Below are 18,480 nucleotides of genomic sequence, written 5' to 3' on the forward strand. Positions count from 1 at the left end.
CCACTATCTCTCATTGTCTCCTGCTCGCACACAAACACGCACAGCAGTACAACCATCCACTCCCTCTTCCCTGTCCTTCAGCCTCTGTTGTCATGACAACACTGAGGCTAATCTCCAGTGGACAGAGAGAGAGAGAGAGAGACGGAGAGGGAGAGAAAGTGCAAGTGCTTGCAGAGAAACGTGCTCCTGAGAACGGGAAGTGTGTGATAAAGAGATGCGGTGCATATTTCTGAGTGTGTGCGTTAAGGGAAAATAAATTAAGTGTGCGTTTGTGTTTGTTTCATGTAGCCTTTGCATTTGCATTCAACCTCAGTACATACATGCTGAAAAGAGGGCTCGTTACTGAAGCGACGTTTTCACTTTCATTTTCTGTCTGCTTCATCTTCAAACCTTCTCCTGACCTTCATCCTCCTCAAAAAATCCCTTATCTAGCTCTCCTTCATCGGCTCCTCTCCTAAGCCTCTTATTTTACACCTTTTATAAAGCCATATTTCCTTTTCTTACGGCTCTATCCCTCCCCTTTTTTGTTTCCTCCGACAATCATCCTCTCTGTAGCATTCTTATTTTCAATCTTCTTATCCTTCGGAACGGCCTCAGCCGGAATCGTTTCTCTCTTTTGCTCTCTTTCTGTCACACACTCCTTTCATCCCTCCTCTAATTCCATCCATCCCTCTTTCTCCATCAGCCTTCCAGCTTTCCAGCTCCCTATAGCTCCTCTCTCACACTGTCCATCCCAGTTTCTCACATTCCTAAATCCTAAATGCTTGCCTAGTATAGATCACACACGCACGCGCTCACACTTGCACACACACACACACACTGTTTGTTATGCCTGATTAGGCTGGCAGAGCCAAGGGCCAGTCAGCCCATGGGAGGGGATGATGGAGGGATGGATGGAGAGTGTGAGGGAGAAAGGTGGGAAGTGCAGAGATGAGGGGATGAAGGGAAGAAAGAGTGCAGAGATAAATCTGTCCTCACTCCTGTAGAAAAAGGGAAACTAGCTGTTTTCATTAAGAAACAATCGCCCTCTTTCTATACAGCGCAGTGGGCTATTGCACGAGTCTTATACATTGATGCGCGTGCACGATCGCGCGCCCGCGTGCAGATGTGAATTCGGGGTTGAAGTTGTTATCCGGTAGAGGGCGGAGTAAGAGAGAAAGTGAGGAGTGGGGAAGCAGGAGCTGCAGAGGGCTGGAGCTGCGGAAAGGAGCGGAGCGGACATGGGCAGGAGCTGACGCCGGGTACCTGCAGCCTGAGTGCGGGAGGGATGAGAGGCAGAAGTCGGGGGGTCTTCCGGTTGACTGAAGAGGAAGGTGTATTCGCACGAGTCGCTGTTTGAGAGAATAGTCGGGTGTTCGGTGCGCGCACATCTACACACACACAGGCACACATTATCACCCTCACACGTCTTAAGAACAGCAGGAGATGCATTACGTCATAGCCTCCCATCGCCCTAGATGACCGCGCGCGCAGGACGGGATGATGCAGGGCTGCTGGACTAGAACCGATTCCGCTGCTGCCGCCTCTCGCAAGCGCCCGGTGGCGGTGTCTCGACCGCACGAGGAAGAAGGGGAGCCGCCTTCGCGCGGCCGCCGGCTCTGATGGCTCCTCGCGCCCCGGGCGGGAAAGAGACACAGCAGTCGCCGCGGCGCGAGAGGGAAGGGGACAGCAGGTATCTGGGAAGTGACGTGGTATCCGCGCCCCGCCAGCAAGCAAAACGGTGCGGTTGTCGTGCGTTTCGCAGGAGGGCAGGAGCGGGAAGGGGAACATGGCCGCGCAGTCGGACGGCGGCAAAGCCGGGGTCGGGTACGGCGGCGGCGGTTTCGCCCAGCTGTACGATGTTGACGCTGAGGAGCCGCTGGACTCTGCCGCGATCCACATCTGTCAGTGCTGCCGCTCCTCCGCTTGCTATTGGGGCTGCCGCTCCGCCTGCCTCGGCTCTCTGCTCGGCGGGGGCCAGCCTGCCGGAGGGGTCGGCATCCGGGAGACTCACTGCCCGCCCCGGGAGCAGCTCTGGCTGGACTGCCTCTGGATCATCCTCGCCCTCCTCGTCTTCTTCTGGGACGTTGGCACGGACCTGTGTCTGGCCATGGACTACTATCAGAGGCAGGACTACCTCTGGTTTGGCCTCACTCTCTTCTTTGTGCTAGTGCCGTCAGTGCTGGTCCAGATCCTGAGTTTCCGCTGGTTTGTTCAGGACTACACCGGCGGGGGGCTCGGGGAGGTTGAGGGGCTGACCAAGCGGGGCGCGGTGGCTCTGGGGTGCCTGTATCCCGGCAGGGACCGCCTGCAGCTGGCCACCATCTGGCTGTGGCAGGCCACCATACACATCCTCCAGCTGGGACAAGTGTGGAGGTAGGGATGGGAGGGTGGGGACACAAACAACAACACACACCTGATCCCAACCTGTCACAACAGTGCCTTTCTCACAGCATTTTTCACACACTTAATGTCGCTAATGGGTAGAGTGGGGTGTCTACTCGATGTAGCTTGAAGAAAGCAAAGCTTGCTCCACAGTGACAGGCAGGACAGGAAGAGCAGGAGGACAGGAAAAGGCTCTCTGCGACCTCCTCGGCGCTTCAGCTCGTATCTGGGAATAACAGGCAGATATATTAAGAGAGACAGCCAGGAAGGCTGAGGGAGACATAGATAGTGATCCCACTCTCACAGAAAAAGTCTTTGAGTTCTGGGTCAACTTGTGGAAAGTTCATTCTGAAGCACAGACTTCTAATCTCCAGCTGAAATCAGCAGAATTTACGGTAGGGGGAAGCCATGGACGCTTAACGTACAACAACTTTGGGTGTGTACTGAGGGAAACGCTGTCCAAGGTGCTGAACACACTTTCAGCACCATGAACAGTTGTGGTGTTGAGTACACTTTCAGCACCATGGACAGCAGTGGTGCTGAAAGTGCATTCAGGACAGCGGTGGCGCTGAACACACTTTCAGCACCGTGGACAGCATCTCACTCAGGGTTCTTCACTTTACGATGAGTAAGGGCTGCGTTTTTTGTGTGGGTGTGCGCACGTGCGTGTGTGTGTGTGTGCGAGCGTGTTCATGCGTGGCGGCGTGTGTGACCAGTGGAAAAACGGTGTCACGGCTCTTCCCGTGAGTGTCAGCATGCATGGAGAGTACAAAGAGGAAAAGCATCTGTGCTTCTGGCAACAGTGACTTCTGATCTCTCTCGCCCTCTCTCACACACACACACACATACACACACATATAGACACAGTTGGACATGGGTAGGTGCTAATTGTAGTGCTAAAAGCATTGGCGAGGAAAAAACAAACACACAGCCAACCATTTGCTCGTATACGCGCATATGTCTGGCGATTGCAACTGTAGGTTCTTCGCTGTTCTTGTTTAATACAAGTGTGTGTGCTTTTGAAGCAGCAGTACTATCATCTAGCTTATCTCCAGCCTCCCAGCGCTCTGCACAAAGACAGCGCTCGCTGCAATTCCCTCCCCACCCCTCTCTCCAAGAAGACTTCTTAATGTTGTCCACTTGCCTCCGGGCGGGCAGCAGGGAGAGTAAAGAAAGTGTGTGTGTGTGTGTTTACACCCTGTTGTGCTACTCAGCTCCACTGCTTTGGTCGCTCTGCGGTTGTAGGGTTAACTCAACCCCCTCACGCACATATAACTCCATTCACCCCACCCAGTGATCACCCCCCCTCGGCCTATAAAATGGACTCACCCACCTGGAGGAAGTAGGAGAAGGAGGAAGAAGAAGCAGAGGAAAAGGAGGGAGGTGGGGAAATGGTATGGCCTGATTGAGACAGATTGCCTCAGAGAGGGAGAGGCTGTGGAGAGGAGGAGGGGTGAGGTCGGAGACGGAGGAAGGAGGAAAGGTTGCACATTCACAATGGGAGTAAAAAAGGGGGGAGGGGAGTAAAAAGAGAGCGAGAGTGGTGGGGGTTGGGTGGAAGATGTACTGTAATCGGCACATATGGCTTATATATAAAGGCATTAATTGGCTGCTGGGGTCGCCTGACACGCTGCACGGCAGCGCCTCAATCTTCAACCTGAGTGAAAACACGAGGACTTCCTGTTTGCAGGTTGTTAGAAAGCCGAAGAAATGATGCCGCTTATTTATCCTTCACTGTTCTTGAGTCAAGGGCAAACAGCAGTTTGGTGTTTGTATCTTATTTAATCAATAAATTCAGCTTTAAATTAATCGGTTAGCAACATAAACATCAATATATGAAGAATAGAAGTGGTTCGGATATGTAGGATGACCCTTGCTCCAGAGTCGGTCAATAATAACCTTCAGTCTAAGCAAAAGGTGTCAAGCTAATACCTGGAATTTAACATATAGATGCACAAGACTGTCAATCAGACCTTCACAGTCTTACAGGAAGCTGGTTGGCTAATCAGCCTATCAGCTTAAGAGCATTATTAACAGGACTGACACCTTTCTCCGTCATCAGAGCACACATAGAGGGGTGTTCAATGCCCAGAGTTGGAAAGATAAGTTCTCCGTCCTCTCTCATCACTCTGCTGCTACATCATTAATTAGCCGGGAGTGCTCCCGTGATTGGCAGCTTAAGTGCCTTCACATGCCTGGCCCCTGCATCCGACCTGATGTGTGTATACGAGCGGCATGCGTGCACACGTAGGCGTCTTTTCCAAAGGATCCCGGTGCATTATTTATGTTTTGTGAATTAAGCCTGTAAGTTCCCCGAACCAGATGGCTGTAATATCCCTGCATACATGCGGAGACATTCATAATGTAGGAGCACACACACACACGCGATGATACCGATGCGCATAGGGTTCAGTTGTAATGCACGCGCGGGGATCAATACGTCAACACATGTGCATACACACACGCACACTCGTGAGTGCCCTGAGGCATTTTTAATTGAAATCTCTGCCTACATCCCGCCCACATGCTCTGTACTTTCCCAGATGTAGAAAATCTCTCGGTTTATGTGGATGAAAAAATGTGTCCTAATAAAGAGATTCTATTAACAATCAGAACATAATGAAAGCTTGGAATATTTATAGCACACGTTCAGTCGGGCTAAAGGGCGTAGCTCTCCAGGTTTTATTTATCTAATTAAAGAAATGACGGGACATTCTGTCTTTGAACAGTCGAACGCATCACACGCTGTGGAACATTTTGGCTTTATAGAAAACCATATAGAAGAAGCTTTTGTAGGTCATAAAGAGGCATCTGTATTATTTCTTTCATAACCAGCTAACAACAATTCACTTTGAAGAGCTTCAAATCAGATTATTATACATAGCTGTCCCGTAAAGGAAGGTGCATTAATAGTATAAAACAGGTTAATTATGATATTTCTATAAATTTGGGGACTTGAGCGCCCCCTGCTGACTGGCTGCAGTATATGTCATAAAGCCCGCCTCCACCATGTTAACAAATGGGACATGAGTCAAACTATAAAACCAAAATACACGTCAAATACATGTTTTCTGTCATTATAGTTAGTTCTTATCATGCGTATTTACGTCCAAGTGTTCATTTTTCTAACAAGTTTATTTTTAATTAGTTATTTGATGCTGTAAAAAAGGATGATTGACAGCTCTGTTGACAAATCCGGCTCCTGCAGCCGATCTGTTCCCGATTAGCAGAGTAGAGGAGGAACGGTGAGAGGAAACGTAACTAAAACAATCACTACAGTCATTGAAGTTTCCATATCTGTGAACCAACACAAGAAGCTGTTCTGCCGTGCAGGTTTTTTTCCCGGTAAGTTAGGTGTGTGTTTTGGTTAGTGGAAGTGGCTCCGGCAGCTCCACCTGAGATGGCAGAGCTCGACACATCATCCATCTTTATATACCTGACTTTTAGTCCCAGTATACAATGTGTTCTGCCATATTTACCAGGAACGTACAGACGACCCTTTAACACGACATAACAATAGTACATCCTCTATACTTTCCTATCTATCTATCTCGTGCTAATTTGGATTTTCTTTAGCAGGTTTTTTTTCATATTGGTGTCTGTCACTGTACAGCCGGCACGGGGAATATAACAGCCAAAATAACTTTTCATCCATCCAACATACCAAACCAATAAGTAGGTCATAAAAAAGAGCAAATGTTTGGCATTTTTGTTTAAGAAAATGTCAGAAAAGCTTATTTAATACCATGAATTAAATGTTGAATGAGTAACAGATGAATGAATCGTTTCAGCTCAGATTTGAATCACTATGGGGAGCTGGTAGTGGGTAGAGCAAGCGCCCCATATACAGAGGCTGCAGTCCTTGACGCAGCGGTCAAAGGTTCAACTCCCGCCCTTGGCCCTTTGCTGCATGTCACCCCCCTCTCTCTCTCCTCCCAATATTCCTGTCTATCTTCGGCTGTCCCGTCAATAAAGGCTCTTAAAGGAGCAGTCTGCCCCTGGAAAAAGCCACTGTCAGTCAAAGCTGGTGTCCTCTGTAATCGATAGAAGTAATAATATTTGGAATTAGTGCCACAGCTGTGGAGAAAGTCGTACAAACAGCTCGTGGTTCTGCCCATTCTACATTCCTACAACTACCAGCGTGCATTGCACGGCCCAGCGAGAGAGAACTGTTTTCCAGTCAAGGACATTAATCGCTGCAGGCAGTGGCTCAGAGCGGGACAGAATCTGAAATATGATGAGATATTTTTAATGTATTAATGACACCTCCTACCTCTGACCTCCTTCAGGTACATCAGGACGCTGTACCTGGGCGTCATGTCGCGTCGCCAGAAGGAGCACCAGCGGCGCTGGTACTGGGCCATGATGTTCGAGTACGCCGACGTCAACATGCTGCGGCTGCTGGAGACGTTCCTGGAGTCCGCGCCGCAGCTGGTCCTGCAGCTCTGCATCATGATCCAGGAGAACCGGGCCGAGACGCTGCAGTGTACGTGTACATTAAACCAACTTCCTGCCACATTTACAAACACAACACCGTGTTTTCATGTAGCCCACAAAGCACATACAAACCAACAGCTGCACAAACAGTAATTAGCAATTTGCACACATCATGCTCGGTAATTTGTGGCTGCAGATGGTGCTGCTTTTGGATTGTCACACTGTGTTTTTTAAGGTAGTCCCAGAAAGTGAGCACAATCATAGGTGTTTTGGGGGATGTGACAGCCAGGATCCACCAGCCTCCTGTCCCTTATTCATCCAGGAAATGCATCATCTTGGCGGCCACCCACTGCTGTTATTCATGCCTATCACTCTTGGGTTTTGGGACACCTTTTCCTTTAAAGCAAATATGTGACTAGCGTAGGGGGGTGGATGCACACAGCAGCTGGGCTATTAAAAATAACTTTATATTTCAGAGTCATTACCAAATGTTTCAGTCGTGTCACACGCCGCTTCTTACTTAAGAATATACTCACATTATGACACAAACCACCTCCAATGAGTCATGAAATTGTTGTGCTGATGTACCTCACGAGCCTTGAAACTTTGATTAAACTTCTCCGTCTCCTTTTGTAGGCATCTCCTCCCTGGGCTCCCTCTTGTCTCTCGCCTGGGTCCTGGCCTCCTACCACAAGCTTCTGCGAGATTCCCGCGACGACCAGCGCAGCATGAGCTACCGCGGGGCGCTGCTGCACCTCTTCTGGCGCCTCTTCACCATCTCGTCCCGCGTCCTCTCGCTCGCCCTCTTCGCGTCCCTCTTCCACATCTACTTCGGCATCTTTGTGGTGGTCCACTGGTGCGCCATGGCCTTCTGGGTGGTGCACGGAGGCACGGACTTCTGCATGTCCAAGTGGGAGGAGGTGCTCTTCAATATGGTGGTCGGCATCGTCTACATCTTCTGCTGGTTTAACGTGAAGGAGGGCCGGACGCGGTACAGGATGGTGGCGTACTACATCGTGGTGCTGGCAGAGAACACCATCCTCACCGGGCTTTGGTGAGTTACAGTTGCTACAAGTGATATTTTATTACTATTGGCATTTCCTTTAATCTTTTAAGTGGATTCAAGTAATTTAATATCAGGTAGGAAATCTTGACTATATTGGCTTGTAGAAGAAGAAGTGAGCTGAGCCTGATCTGTGCTGTTTCGTCTCACAGTTAAAGGAATAATATGTAAAATACTTACTGGAATTCATCATAAAATGGCCATGATATGTCATCAGGATGTATACTAGATCGGCCCGGATGTTTGAGTATGAGACGGGAGCTCACTGGTTGTACTCAACCGCCCCAAAATGCATTGCGGCTATTCAGCTTCTGCTATGGCGGAGATGGACCGGAGGTCAGACCGGACATACGTAGACGATTAAGTCACTTGATACAGAGAAGACAGCTCTGAGTATGATGCGAACGGCATCCTAATAGTCAGGTTAGTAGGCAGTATGCAGTACATACTGTTTGAGTATGTAGGCAGTACGTTAGTCTGCGGTTTCGGACACAGCCACAGTCTATGGTTTTGGCACTGCCCATTTCAGTCACCCCGTGTTCACAGATATGAAACAAATTGGCTCACAGGTGACAAGCAACAAGGCTCGTCATTGTCAAAGCGCACGTCTTGCACTCGAGTAGGTTCAGTGTCCCCAACCTGGCAACCCGCTTGCGCTTTGTGTTGTGGGGCGGCTGTAGCTCTGCGGTAGAGTCGGTCTTTCAATCAGATCCCCAGCTCCTGACATGTAGTGTTAGTGTGGTCTAGCAGCTTTGAGTGGTCGCAAAGACTAGAAAAGAGCTATATAAGTACAGTCCATTTGTACTAGAAGCGATGTTTAGCTGTGTGCGTGAGTGTGGGTGGCGGAGCAAGTGAGTGAGAGAGACCGGAAGTGCGTGTGTGCGCATGAGCTACGAAAGTGAACGTGAATCGCAGCGTATCCGCGGAGAGTGTTATCGGTCACTGAAAATAACAGAACGACTGTATAGTAAGGCTGTGTGTGTAATAAAGCCACGTACTGTCGTGCGTCCCGCTCGCTGCTGTGTGTGTAAAGCGACGGAGAGTTAGCCCCGAAGCTAGCGGCCGCTTCAGCCCTGGGGCAGACCAATAAGTCCCCCCCCTATGCTTGGACTGCAGTACCTGTCCATGTTACATATTGGTGAGTTAAATCCAAATAAAATATTTAAATTAAAACTCTAAATGTTGTGTAGGTGGACTCAACTTCTTATCAAGGGAATAATTTAATGTTAATTAAATGTCAATCATGTTGCTTCCCCATGACTAACAACCCTTTTCAACCTCTGATGTTTAGTCTTCCTCCTCTAAATAGTATGAAAACACTGTTTCAGCCTCCTACACACGTATGAAAACCCCTCCAAGGATACGTCTCTAACAGTATATAATGTTCCTCTTGTCCTGTGTAAAGACAAAAACCAACAAAAGTATCCTCCTGACAAGTATTTTGTGTGTATCTGAAGCCTGATATATCGTATACCTCTGCGCCATAGAGCTCAATATTTGTCCAAATACTATTAAAAACACACCAGTGAGCCGCATTATTGCACTGTTCTTTCATTACCTTGAACACACGCTGTAGTTTGTTTTGACTCAACCCTGCATGCACTGGCCTTCTGCCCCAAGTGCTCGCTACAACAACAAATGTGGATTCATATCGTGCTGAAAATAGTCCTGAATAAATACACTGTTTACCTCAGTTTGAGACACTTTGGTTGAAAAACACAGCGGCCACTTGCTTCGGGAAACATTATAGCCTTTTAAGAGATTTAAACGATGTGTTTGTGGCGCATTTTTTAAGATATACTCCTTCAGAATGGTCCAATTAACTTGGGGCTGAGAGTCACAGAGATGTCATAAAGTATAAAGAGGCAGACATTGTTAAAACAGTGTTCCCATAGTGTGTAGAAGGCGGGGGCCTGCTGGAAAGTGTTTAATTCAAACTATAAAGTAAGAACAAGTAAACATATTTTATATATTAACACTTAAAACACAATAAGTTTAACCCCTTGTGTCACCACCGTCCTGCAGGTACGCCTACAGGGACCCAGTGTTGACCGACTCCTACGCCGTCCCAGCGCTGTGCAGCGTCTACCTGACGTTCGCCTGTGGCGTCCTGGTCATGCTGCTCTACTACGGCTTCCTGCACCCGGCCACCGCCCACCTCCAGCCGAGTCCCGCGTCGTCCTGCTGCGCCCAGCTGCTCTGGGGTCTCCCGCTCCCGCCGTCAGCCCCGCCCACCGCGCCACCCACTCCAGCCCACATGGCCAAGTCGCAAACAGAAGAGGATGTGGCCGAGACGTGTCTCCCCGTCTTCCAGGTGAGGTCAGCGCCCCCAATGGCCAAGCCCGAAGGTCCCCTTATAAAGATCGACATGCCCAGGAAGCGTTACCCAGCATGGGACGCCCACTACGTAGACAGGCGCCTGCGGAGGACTATAAACATCCTGCAGTACATCACGCCGGCTGCTGTGGGCATCCGCTACCGTGACGGACCCCTGCTGTATGAACTGTTGCAGTATGAGTCCTCACTCTGACACACAAACATGTTGACACATACACATAAGCACATATGCACCACAATAAGACGTGTGTGTACACATGGATAGAGAAGATTAAGAAACACACTCTCACAGGCACAATGTGGCACTTGATGTAAGCACACAGACACAAAAGCAATCCGTCACACTACGCGCACACACACACAAACACACGTACATTCCTTGCGGGGACCTTTGACCTGCGAGTCCCACGGCCATGACTCAACAAGCTGCTTCAGCCCGAGTCCATCTCCGTCTCTCGTCATCATTCTGTCTCTCTCTTCCCAACTCCTCTAAGCACTCTTCTTCTGTTTTCATTCATTTAATTTCACACCGAAAAAATCGATAAATGAGCATCAGAGTTTCATACCGGAGTCGATGACCACCACATGCCGTTTACATAGTGTCGCTCACACTCTCATGGGTCTCAGTAGAATAACACAGAGAAAGAACAAATGTTGCTGTTGTTAGCGTAAAGGCAGTGTATATATTTTCTATGTACCGAAGGGAGGTTTTTTATGTACCATAGCATCCTTGTCAACTCGGGACAGAGCAGTTGGACACATCAGTTTTTGAAGTTGCAGGGGCAATTAGTGGAGCGTGATGGGAAAGAAGGAGACAGTGAGGATATTGGCCTCTAATGAACACATAAACAGTTTCAAAATCCCACTTAAAGTTTGCGCTGCTCTTTCTTTAAGGAATAGTTTGACACTTTGCGAAATACACGTTTTGTTTTCTTGCCAGAGCTGGATGAGAAACCAAATTCCACTCTCTTGTCTGTACACTTAATATGGAGCTAGAGCTAGGCGTCAATTAGCTTAGCTTAGCGTTACAATTAAAGAAGTTAAGTCAAAGTTTATAAATCTCCTTACCAGCACCTCTAAAGCTCACAGAGTTTTTTGCTGACACTATTTTTTGGCAGGGCCATCGAGTCTGTCAAAGTCAAAAATAGTTAGCTACTAGTGTTGTGACGTTCACAAACGATCCGATTCTTTTGAACGGCTCTTTGGCGCGAACGTCGGGAACCGAGTCGTAGGTGAGAGTCATTCTTTTTTATAGTTGTGCCCAAATTTCAAATTACCACAGGCAGCTTTTTTTCAAAAGCAATTTCACTACAGTAGATTACGGAATCATGTCACCACAACATAGTGCAGACGGAGAGCAACATCATAACCCTCCGTCATACAAAGTTGTATCATAAATTATTGGCTAATCAATGACGTATGTCTGTTTCCACTCTCTACCTCGAGAGCGGGCTTAAGTGAGAAAAGAACGAAAAAAACGGCTCTCGGAAAGGAGCGGAGCCAAAAGGTCCAGCTCCCTTCATAGAGCCGTAATTCCCAATAGTGTTGTGACGTTTGCGAACGATCCGAATCTTTTGAACGGCTCTTTGGTGCGAACGATGGGACCCAAGTCGCAGGTGTGTCTAGATCCGCTCCCCTTATGCCGAATTACCACAGGCAGCTTTTTTAACTGCAGTGGAATAGTGCCGACGGTAAGCAACATTATAACCCTCCGCCAAGTTTTTTGTTTTTTTGTTGACATCTTTGTAGTCATACAGAGTTGTGTCATAAATTATTGGCAAATCAATCATGTTGATGAATTGTTCCTACGTTATTCTGCTTTTTCCACTCTCTATCTCGAGAGTGGGCTTAAGTGAGAAAAAAATACAGAAAAAAATGACTCGGAAAGAAATGGAGCCAAAAGGTCCGGCTCTCTTCAAAGAGCCATAATTCCCAATAGTGTTGTTACGTTAGCGAACGATCCGATTCTTTTGAACGGCTCTTTGGTGCGAACGATGGGACCCAAGTTGTAGGTGTGCCTAGATCCACTCCCCTTTATGCCGGATTACCACAGGCAGCTTTTTTCAACTGCAGTGGAAGCATGTCACCACAACATAGTGCCGACAGCAAACAATATAACCCTCCGACAAATTTGTTGATTTTTTTGTTGTCATCTCTGTAGCCGGCTCTCAGAAAGGAACGGAGCCATAAGATCCCTTCAAAGAGCCGGAATTCCCAACACTATTAGCTACCAATTAAGTGCTGATGGGTGGAGATGGTTAGCTGTGTTAGCCTTATAATGATTATGCTAATTAAGTTTAAGATGATTATCTGGCTTTATCTCCATACTGTCGCGAGCTATGCGTTTTGCAATGATGAATAGGACGTATGCCTTCTTTAGAACAGTAATCTACATTAGCAATGGCTCCCTTGTCCAAGGGAGGGAATCAAGACTGGAGATGGAACCTTCACTTATGGTACGCACTAAAATTAGTAACATGCATGTGAAATTAATGATGTCTAAACACAAAGGCATCAACAAACAAAGCATAAATTAAGTAACATAACTTAAATTTCAGCAAGGCTTATTAGCTCAATTCTATATAACATTTGGAGTCCGCCCCAGTGCATGCTGGGAAAATACCGGAAGTTCTCCGGTAGGCTGCCCCTCAGCCGGAAAGCAGATGCATTTCAAAAAATGTCAAACTATTCCTTCAAAAATGCAAAACATATATGTTACGCAACAGTTAGCAACATTAGCTCTAAATGTGAGAACATAGGAAAGTGAAGCAGCTCAAAATAAGATGGATTACTTGTGTTATTGCTAAACATGTTGGCATAGCTAAGTCCTTATGCCAATCTCCCTTTAGATCTTTATTGCTTATTCAACTTAACAGACCAGTGTAGGCAACTGAAACCAAAAGTATTTAAGCTAGCCATTACAAATTAAAAAGAAGACTTCCTGTTACGCTTCGAGGGGTTGACGTAGGTTTATTTAGTTGTTCAGTAAACATCTTGCTAGACGATGTAAAAAAGGATAAATCATCTCTAAATTTTCAACAGAAAGAACAAATGCAAGACTAATTATTTCTGATCTTTGTCTACCAGCACCCACCAGTGTGTGATGTCTTAATTATGTCGGTCCCACGCTAACAGGGTGCTGCCACTGAAGCTTGTATAAAACAGTTTTGGACTTCAATCATCACAACCCTCTCGATGACTTGTCTTCCCCTGAAAAGTGTCCAACATCAACTCCTCCAAAGCCACCCACGGCTGAGCTGTGATGTATGGCTCATTATTTATTTTTTGGTTTGTTTATGCCTGTAATCCAAGCTGTTACATTGGCAGGCGGCAAAAAACGAGCCGAGATATCAGTCACGAGCCTGTTGACAGGAACGTTGCTCCTGAAATCACACGCCGTCAGGGGGCTGCCTTAACACCACATGGTGGCGGGTAAAACAAGGGTCTGGAAGGTGGTAAAAGTGTTCCCTCGGTGCAACACGTCACACCTTTTTCTCCCTTCCCGTGTCTGTGGTAGAGCAGGTGAGCAATTTCGGATGGTGCAATCAGAAAATATGAACACAAACCCACATATGCTTCTTAATGCTGCTGCTCAAGAGGATGAAGCAGTTAAATGACAAACATTTTAGAGCACATTAGGAAATTAAAGGGATGCTTCAACATTTTGGGGGGAATTTTACGTCTTATATTTTCTGTCTTAGTAAAAAGTACCGATTAAAAACAAAAGGTTAGAAATAGATGCATTAGAGAGAAACATTTTGCCTTTTTAATTAGACTAGACTACATTACCCACAATGCAAATCATCCATTAATGGTTCAGTCAGAGATTTGAGTGCGCTCAGCTAGTAACAGCTAATGTGGAGCTGCTGGCCTCTACTAGAATTAGGAATTGGGCTTATAAGGTCTGTATATAGATGGACGACGCGTCTCCATCTGCTCTCATTGTGCGAAATTGATGCCAAAACAGCCTCCGTGATAGGTGCTGCCATCTTGCGATAGTCTTAAATTATTGGAAAAAAATCTCGCAGATTCTCCTCCACTCTGCTAATCAGGAACAGATGGGCTGCAGGAGCCGCATTTGTCAACAGAGCTGTCAATCATCCTTTTTACAGCATCAAATTAAAACTAAACTTGTCAGAAAAAACACTTGGACGTAAATCAGCATGATAATAAGTAACTATAATGAAAGAAACCATGTTTGAGAAAACTTTATTTGGCGTGTATTTTGATTTTAAAGGTTGACTCATGTCCCATCTGTTAACATGGAGGAGGCGGGCTTTATGAGCTATACTGCAGCCAGTCAGCAGGGGGCGCTCGAAATATTTTGGCTTCAGTTTTAGGGAGCTGGGATGTCGTCCATCTTTTTATACAGTCTATGGTCCTAATTCATTTTCAAACTTCCAAGTCGGCAGCGACACTGACTCAAGTGACATCACTTAAGGCAAAAGATTTTCTTTTGTTCTTATCTGATTAGTCTTAAGAGTTCCAGAAAAATTCCAACACATTATTGCAGTCTCATCCTTATGTAGACAAATATGGCGGTTGAAAGACGGACCGTAACAAAAAAATGTTGAAGCGTCCCTTTAATTTTGAACAACATGAATGAATAGTGAGCTACATTTCTTTTCTGTGGTGCTACCCGACTAAACAAAAAAGAGAAACCCATTTATTTGCTGCAAACTGGCAAAAAGATTCAGTAGGTGCGATTGTGCAAAAGAGGCAGAAACATTGGGCTTCAAATGGTGCAACACGCTCAAGCTACAAAGTCAATTGGCTGCTAATCCCCTCTTCATATGGTGCAAATATGAAACACACATGTACTTATGGTGCAATAAGGGCAGATTGTCCCTTTGAATTCTATGGTGCAACTTGAGTACTGCCTTCACTTATCGGCCAAGGCTGTGCCAAAGGCTCCGTCCAAACGGACAATTGCTCTTCCTGTCCTGCAGAAGCTATGCAAGTCTCCGTCGCAAGGAGATGTGCTTAGTGTACACGCTCACAACACACACACAAACACACACACACACATTTCCTTCACAGCAGGGAGAAATAATTAGTACACACGCGCACACACACAGTGTAAAGTAGTGTAACAATATGGGATGTGTCCCTACCTCACCGCTTAACACACACATAAACACACACTATTTTCCAATACTCCCTTACCCCTTTATAATTTGGGAACAATATTCATATGGTGCTATTGATTAAAGTTGGATGGTTTTTGTATAGTTGTGGTTACAGTTGTATGAAGAATTTAGCCAAATATGTTGATTGTTTCACATCCACATCGATCGACTTGTGTAATTCAATCAGTCCAGGTTTCCTCATGTGGAGAGTGTACATAAAAACTGCAACACCTTCTGTCTCTGTGAAACTGGGTGACACATAAAAGCTACAATGCCTTATACACTTCACAGAAGGGGAGGTTGTGTTTTATCTTTTCTTTTTAAATACCCGTGTTATGATTTCTTACAAAAAGATTAACCCCGAGGAGGATGGTGTTCACTTTTGGTACACTCCGATCTGCACTGTACATTAAGCATGTGTTCAGTGTGTGAGAGCACATACATCAAAGGAAAACAGAATACTGTGTTAGCACGTTGTCCTTGAAAAAAAATCTGTGACATTTAGAGAACACAGTTAGACGTTTTCTGTTTGTCGCACAGATCGTGCTTGTGAATTTCTTGCATGAATGTTCTAGATATGAGGGCACACGTGCAGGAGAGTTTAAAGAGTCACAGTATGTGCTTCTGGGAGATTTATGTGGAGCTCCAGAGCAGCTCCCACTAGCGTTGACCTCTGACCTTTTTGACCCATACCATGGCCCCTTCGCGCCCAGAGCTCCAGCCAATCAGAGATCAGGTTCAACACAGCCAAATCAGGTCTGACACAACCAAAAACTACAGTACCTTCTTTATACCTTCATGTGTGGCTTCCAGACTCGGCTGTAGCGTCATAGTCAAACTGCAGGTATCATACCTTCTCATTGTCGCGATTTTGTTTTTGAACTCTGATGACCCCTTCGCATCATGTCTACAAGCTGAGTCTGCTAGCTACAAATGAAAAGAAACCAATAGCCTTAGCCAGGCCCACTCTGTATGAATACAGATCCAGTCAGTGTTATTGTATGGCTACACATCCACAGCTATGCAAGGTTACACACAGAAAGGTTCTGGGCTTGGATTACCTTTAGACAATACCACATCACTGTTCCAATGTATTGCTTATTATTATATTTTTGTTGCCTTTTTTTTAACTTTGTTTGCATAGAAAAGAAACCAGAACGTGCTGATGTGCCACAATGCAAACATGTAATACATTTGTTGTATTAATTTATGCTAATTTAATATTCCTGTATATATTTTCTATTGAGTTAATTTGCAGTTTATGGGTTGAAATTGGTCGGGAGGGTGAAAAAAAAAGGTGTACTGTATCTTTAAATTTGGAATTTCTGCAACCTCCCGACAGAATGTTAAAACATCAAAGCCAGATTTTTTTCGTTCTCTGGATAAACACATAAATGTTCCACTATCAGGGTCTGCCAAGCATATGAGGCCTGTTGTTAGGCTGTGTGTATGTGTGTTAATGAGCGTGCGTATGTGTCAGTAGTGCTTCATATGCTTTTTTTAGCCAAAGTTTTACTTGCTTGGTCCAGAGCTGTGAAATTACTCATCATGGTTCTGTGGAAAATCGAGGCCAGACGCGAAGCTGTTTCTGATCTCAGAGCAGTTTCTACCAGATCTGAGTCCAACAACAATTCTGTTCGTTTTTTTACTTTTGGCACAAATATTCAAATTCAATCATGGAAAAAAACGAGTTGTGAGGACTTCAGAGGTTTGACTCAGGTGTGGATACTATAAGCACAGTGCAGGGTCAAACTAAACCTTAATGTGGATGTATCTATAAGATGTACCATGAGCTTTTATTTTGTAGGGGTCATGCTTTTATACTGTGTTCTTCAGCTTGAAAAAAACAGTAGCTCTAGATTTCAATGTGCAAAAGTATATTTTATTTTCTCGTGGTTGGCATTTTGATTGTAAATACCTTTTTCTGGTACTCTTCCTCAGTTGGATCTATGTTCGATGACTTTGCTTAGATGGCTCTTTAAGATGTACTGATAGTAAATGTTCTTTATAAATATCCAGAATGTAAGGCGAGAGAAGAAAAATATGGTTTAACTGGAAACTGTGTTTTCGTAGGAGTCTGTGCCATCGTGTTGTCTTGAGTATAAGCACACTGATATTAGATCTGTAGGCAGCGTGGAGTTCAAGAGGTGATAGGTCAGACAGCCCACTAAGGTTTGGTTCTGTTTAGGATAAACAAGTGCTGAAGAGTTTTCAACACTCCAATATCTGTGCGCTGAGTATGAAACAGGAGCAAACAGCCAGTTAGCTCATCTATGAAAAGAGTGAAATCAGGGGGGAAACAGCTAGCTAACAGCTAGCTAGCTAAAGCTTGCTCTGTCCAAAGTGTTAGCTACACAGAAGTCAAACTCTAAGAAAATCTAATTTAGGGCGCATTTAGAGACATTTCAGAGTTGAAAAATACATCCAGGGAATAGTGCCTTCAGAAACTCCACAATGGAACAAAAAAGTGGTAGGCTATCGATTGCAGATGCGCGGTTTTCTGCTAGCAATCCAACAATGCTAGCCCTGCCTTTTGTAGAGGAAATTACCAGTTAGTAAATCTCAATTTCACTTTTAAGTACAGTACTTTGAGTCTAGTTAATCGGGAATTATATGTGAAAACGGGACTGGTTTCTAACACAGCCTTATAGTATTGTTGTCCCAGTGAGGTAGCTTGAAAAGCAGCAGAAACAACAGGAAGTGCCCAGCACGGACTTCCAGCGCTTAGCTCCCTGTAAAAGTTTTTACAGTTCTGTTCGGATACAGATTAAATTATTAAGATATGATGTGTTAATTCAGAGTTTAGAGTTGTAACCTTTGGACAGAGCACCATGTTTACTCCCTGTTTCCAGCCTTATGCTAAGCTAAGCTAACCGACTCCAGGCTGTGGTTTTATATTTAGCATACGGACATAAGAGTTGTCCCTAAACTTCTAACGCTGTTCAAAGGTCAGAACAATGATTTGAAACAAGCAGCTTTTTGAGAAGCAACCCCTTGAGATAAAGCAATTTATGAGTCATATTTGTCAACGCCGGATGTGACTGACCTGCCCGTATGTTAACCTCCAGGACCAAAACCAGTTGATGAAAGCAGGGGCTGTCTCACCAACACCTCTTGACTTCATTGTAGAAACGATGGCTGCTGTCATCA

General features: G+C 45.7%; 1 protein-coding gene across 1 annotated transcript; it reads left to right on the plus strand.

The window, feature by feature from the left end:
• The first annotated feature begins 1,768 nt into the window (after positions 1–1,768).
• xkr6a (XK, Kell blood group complex subunit-related family, member 6a) lies at positions 1,769–10,852 on the plus strand. Its single transcript, XM_069675399.1, has 4 exons — positions 1,769–2,355; positions 6,654–6,850; positions 7,438–7,855; positions 9,890–10,852. Exons 1-4 carry the CDS (start codon positions 1,769–1,771, stop codon positions 10,392–10,394), a joined length of 1,707 nt encoding a protein of 568 aa, XP_069531500.1. The 3' UTR covers positions 10,395–10,852.
• The last annotated feature ends 7,628 nt before the right edge of the window (positions 10,853–18,480 follow it).

This window comes from Semicossyphus pulcher, unplaced genomic scaffold, assembly GCF_022749685.1.
Source record: "Semicossyphus pulcher isolate SPU_LCO1_2020_fin unplaced genomic scaffold, fSemPul1.0.p SCAF_24, whole genome shotgun sequence".
Classification (NCBI taxonomy): domain Eukaryota; kingdom Metazoa; phylum Chordata; class Actinopteri; order Labriformes; family Labridae; genus Semicossyphus; species Semicossyphus pulcher.

Bases quoted from the DNA above. Each gene is read 5' to 3' on its own strand.
- xkr6a (XM_069675399.1), top strand. From the start codon at position 1,769: ATGGCCGCGCAGTCGGACGGCGGCAAAGCCGGGGTCGGGTACGGCGGC. The intron at 2,356-6,653 runs GTAGGGATGGGA...GACCTCCTTCAG, and splicing joins CAGCTGGGACAAGTGTGGAG to GTACATCAGGACGCTGTACC. The intron at 6,851-7,437 runs GTACGTGTACAT...CTCCTTTTGTAG, and splicing joins CCGGGCCGAGACGCTGCAGT to GCATCTCCTCCCTGGGCTCC.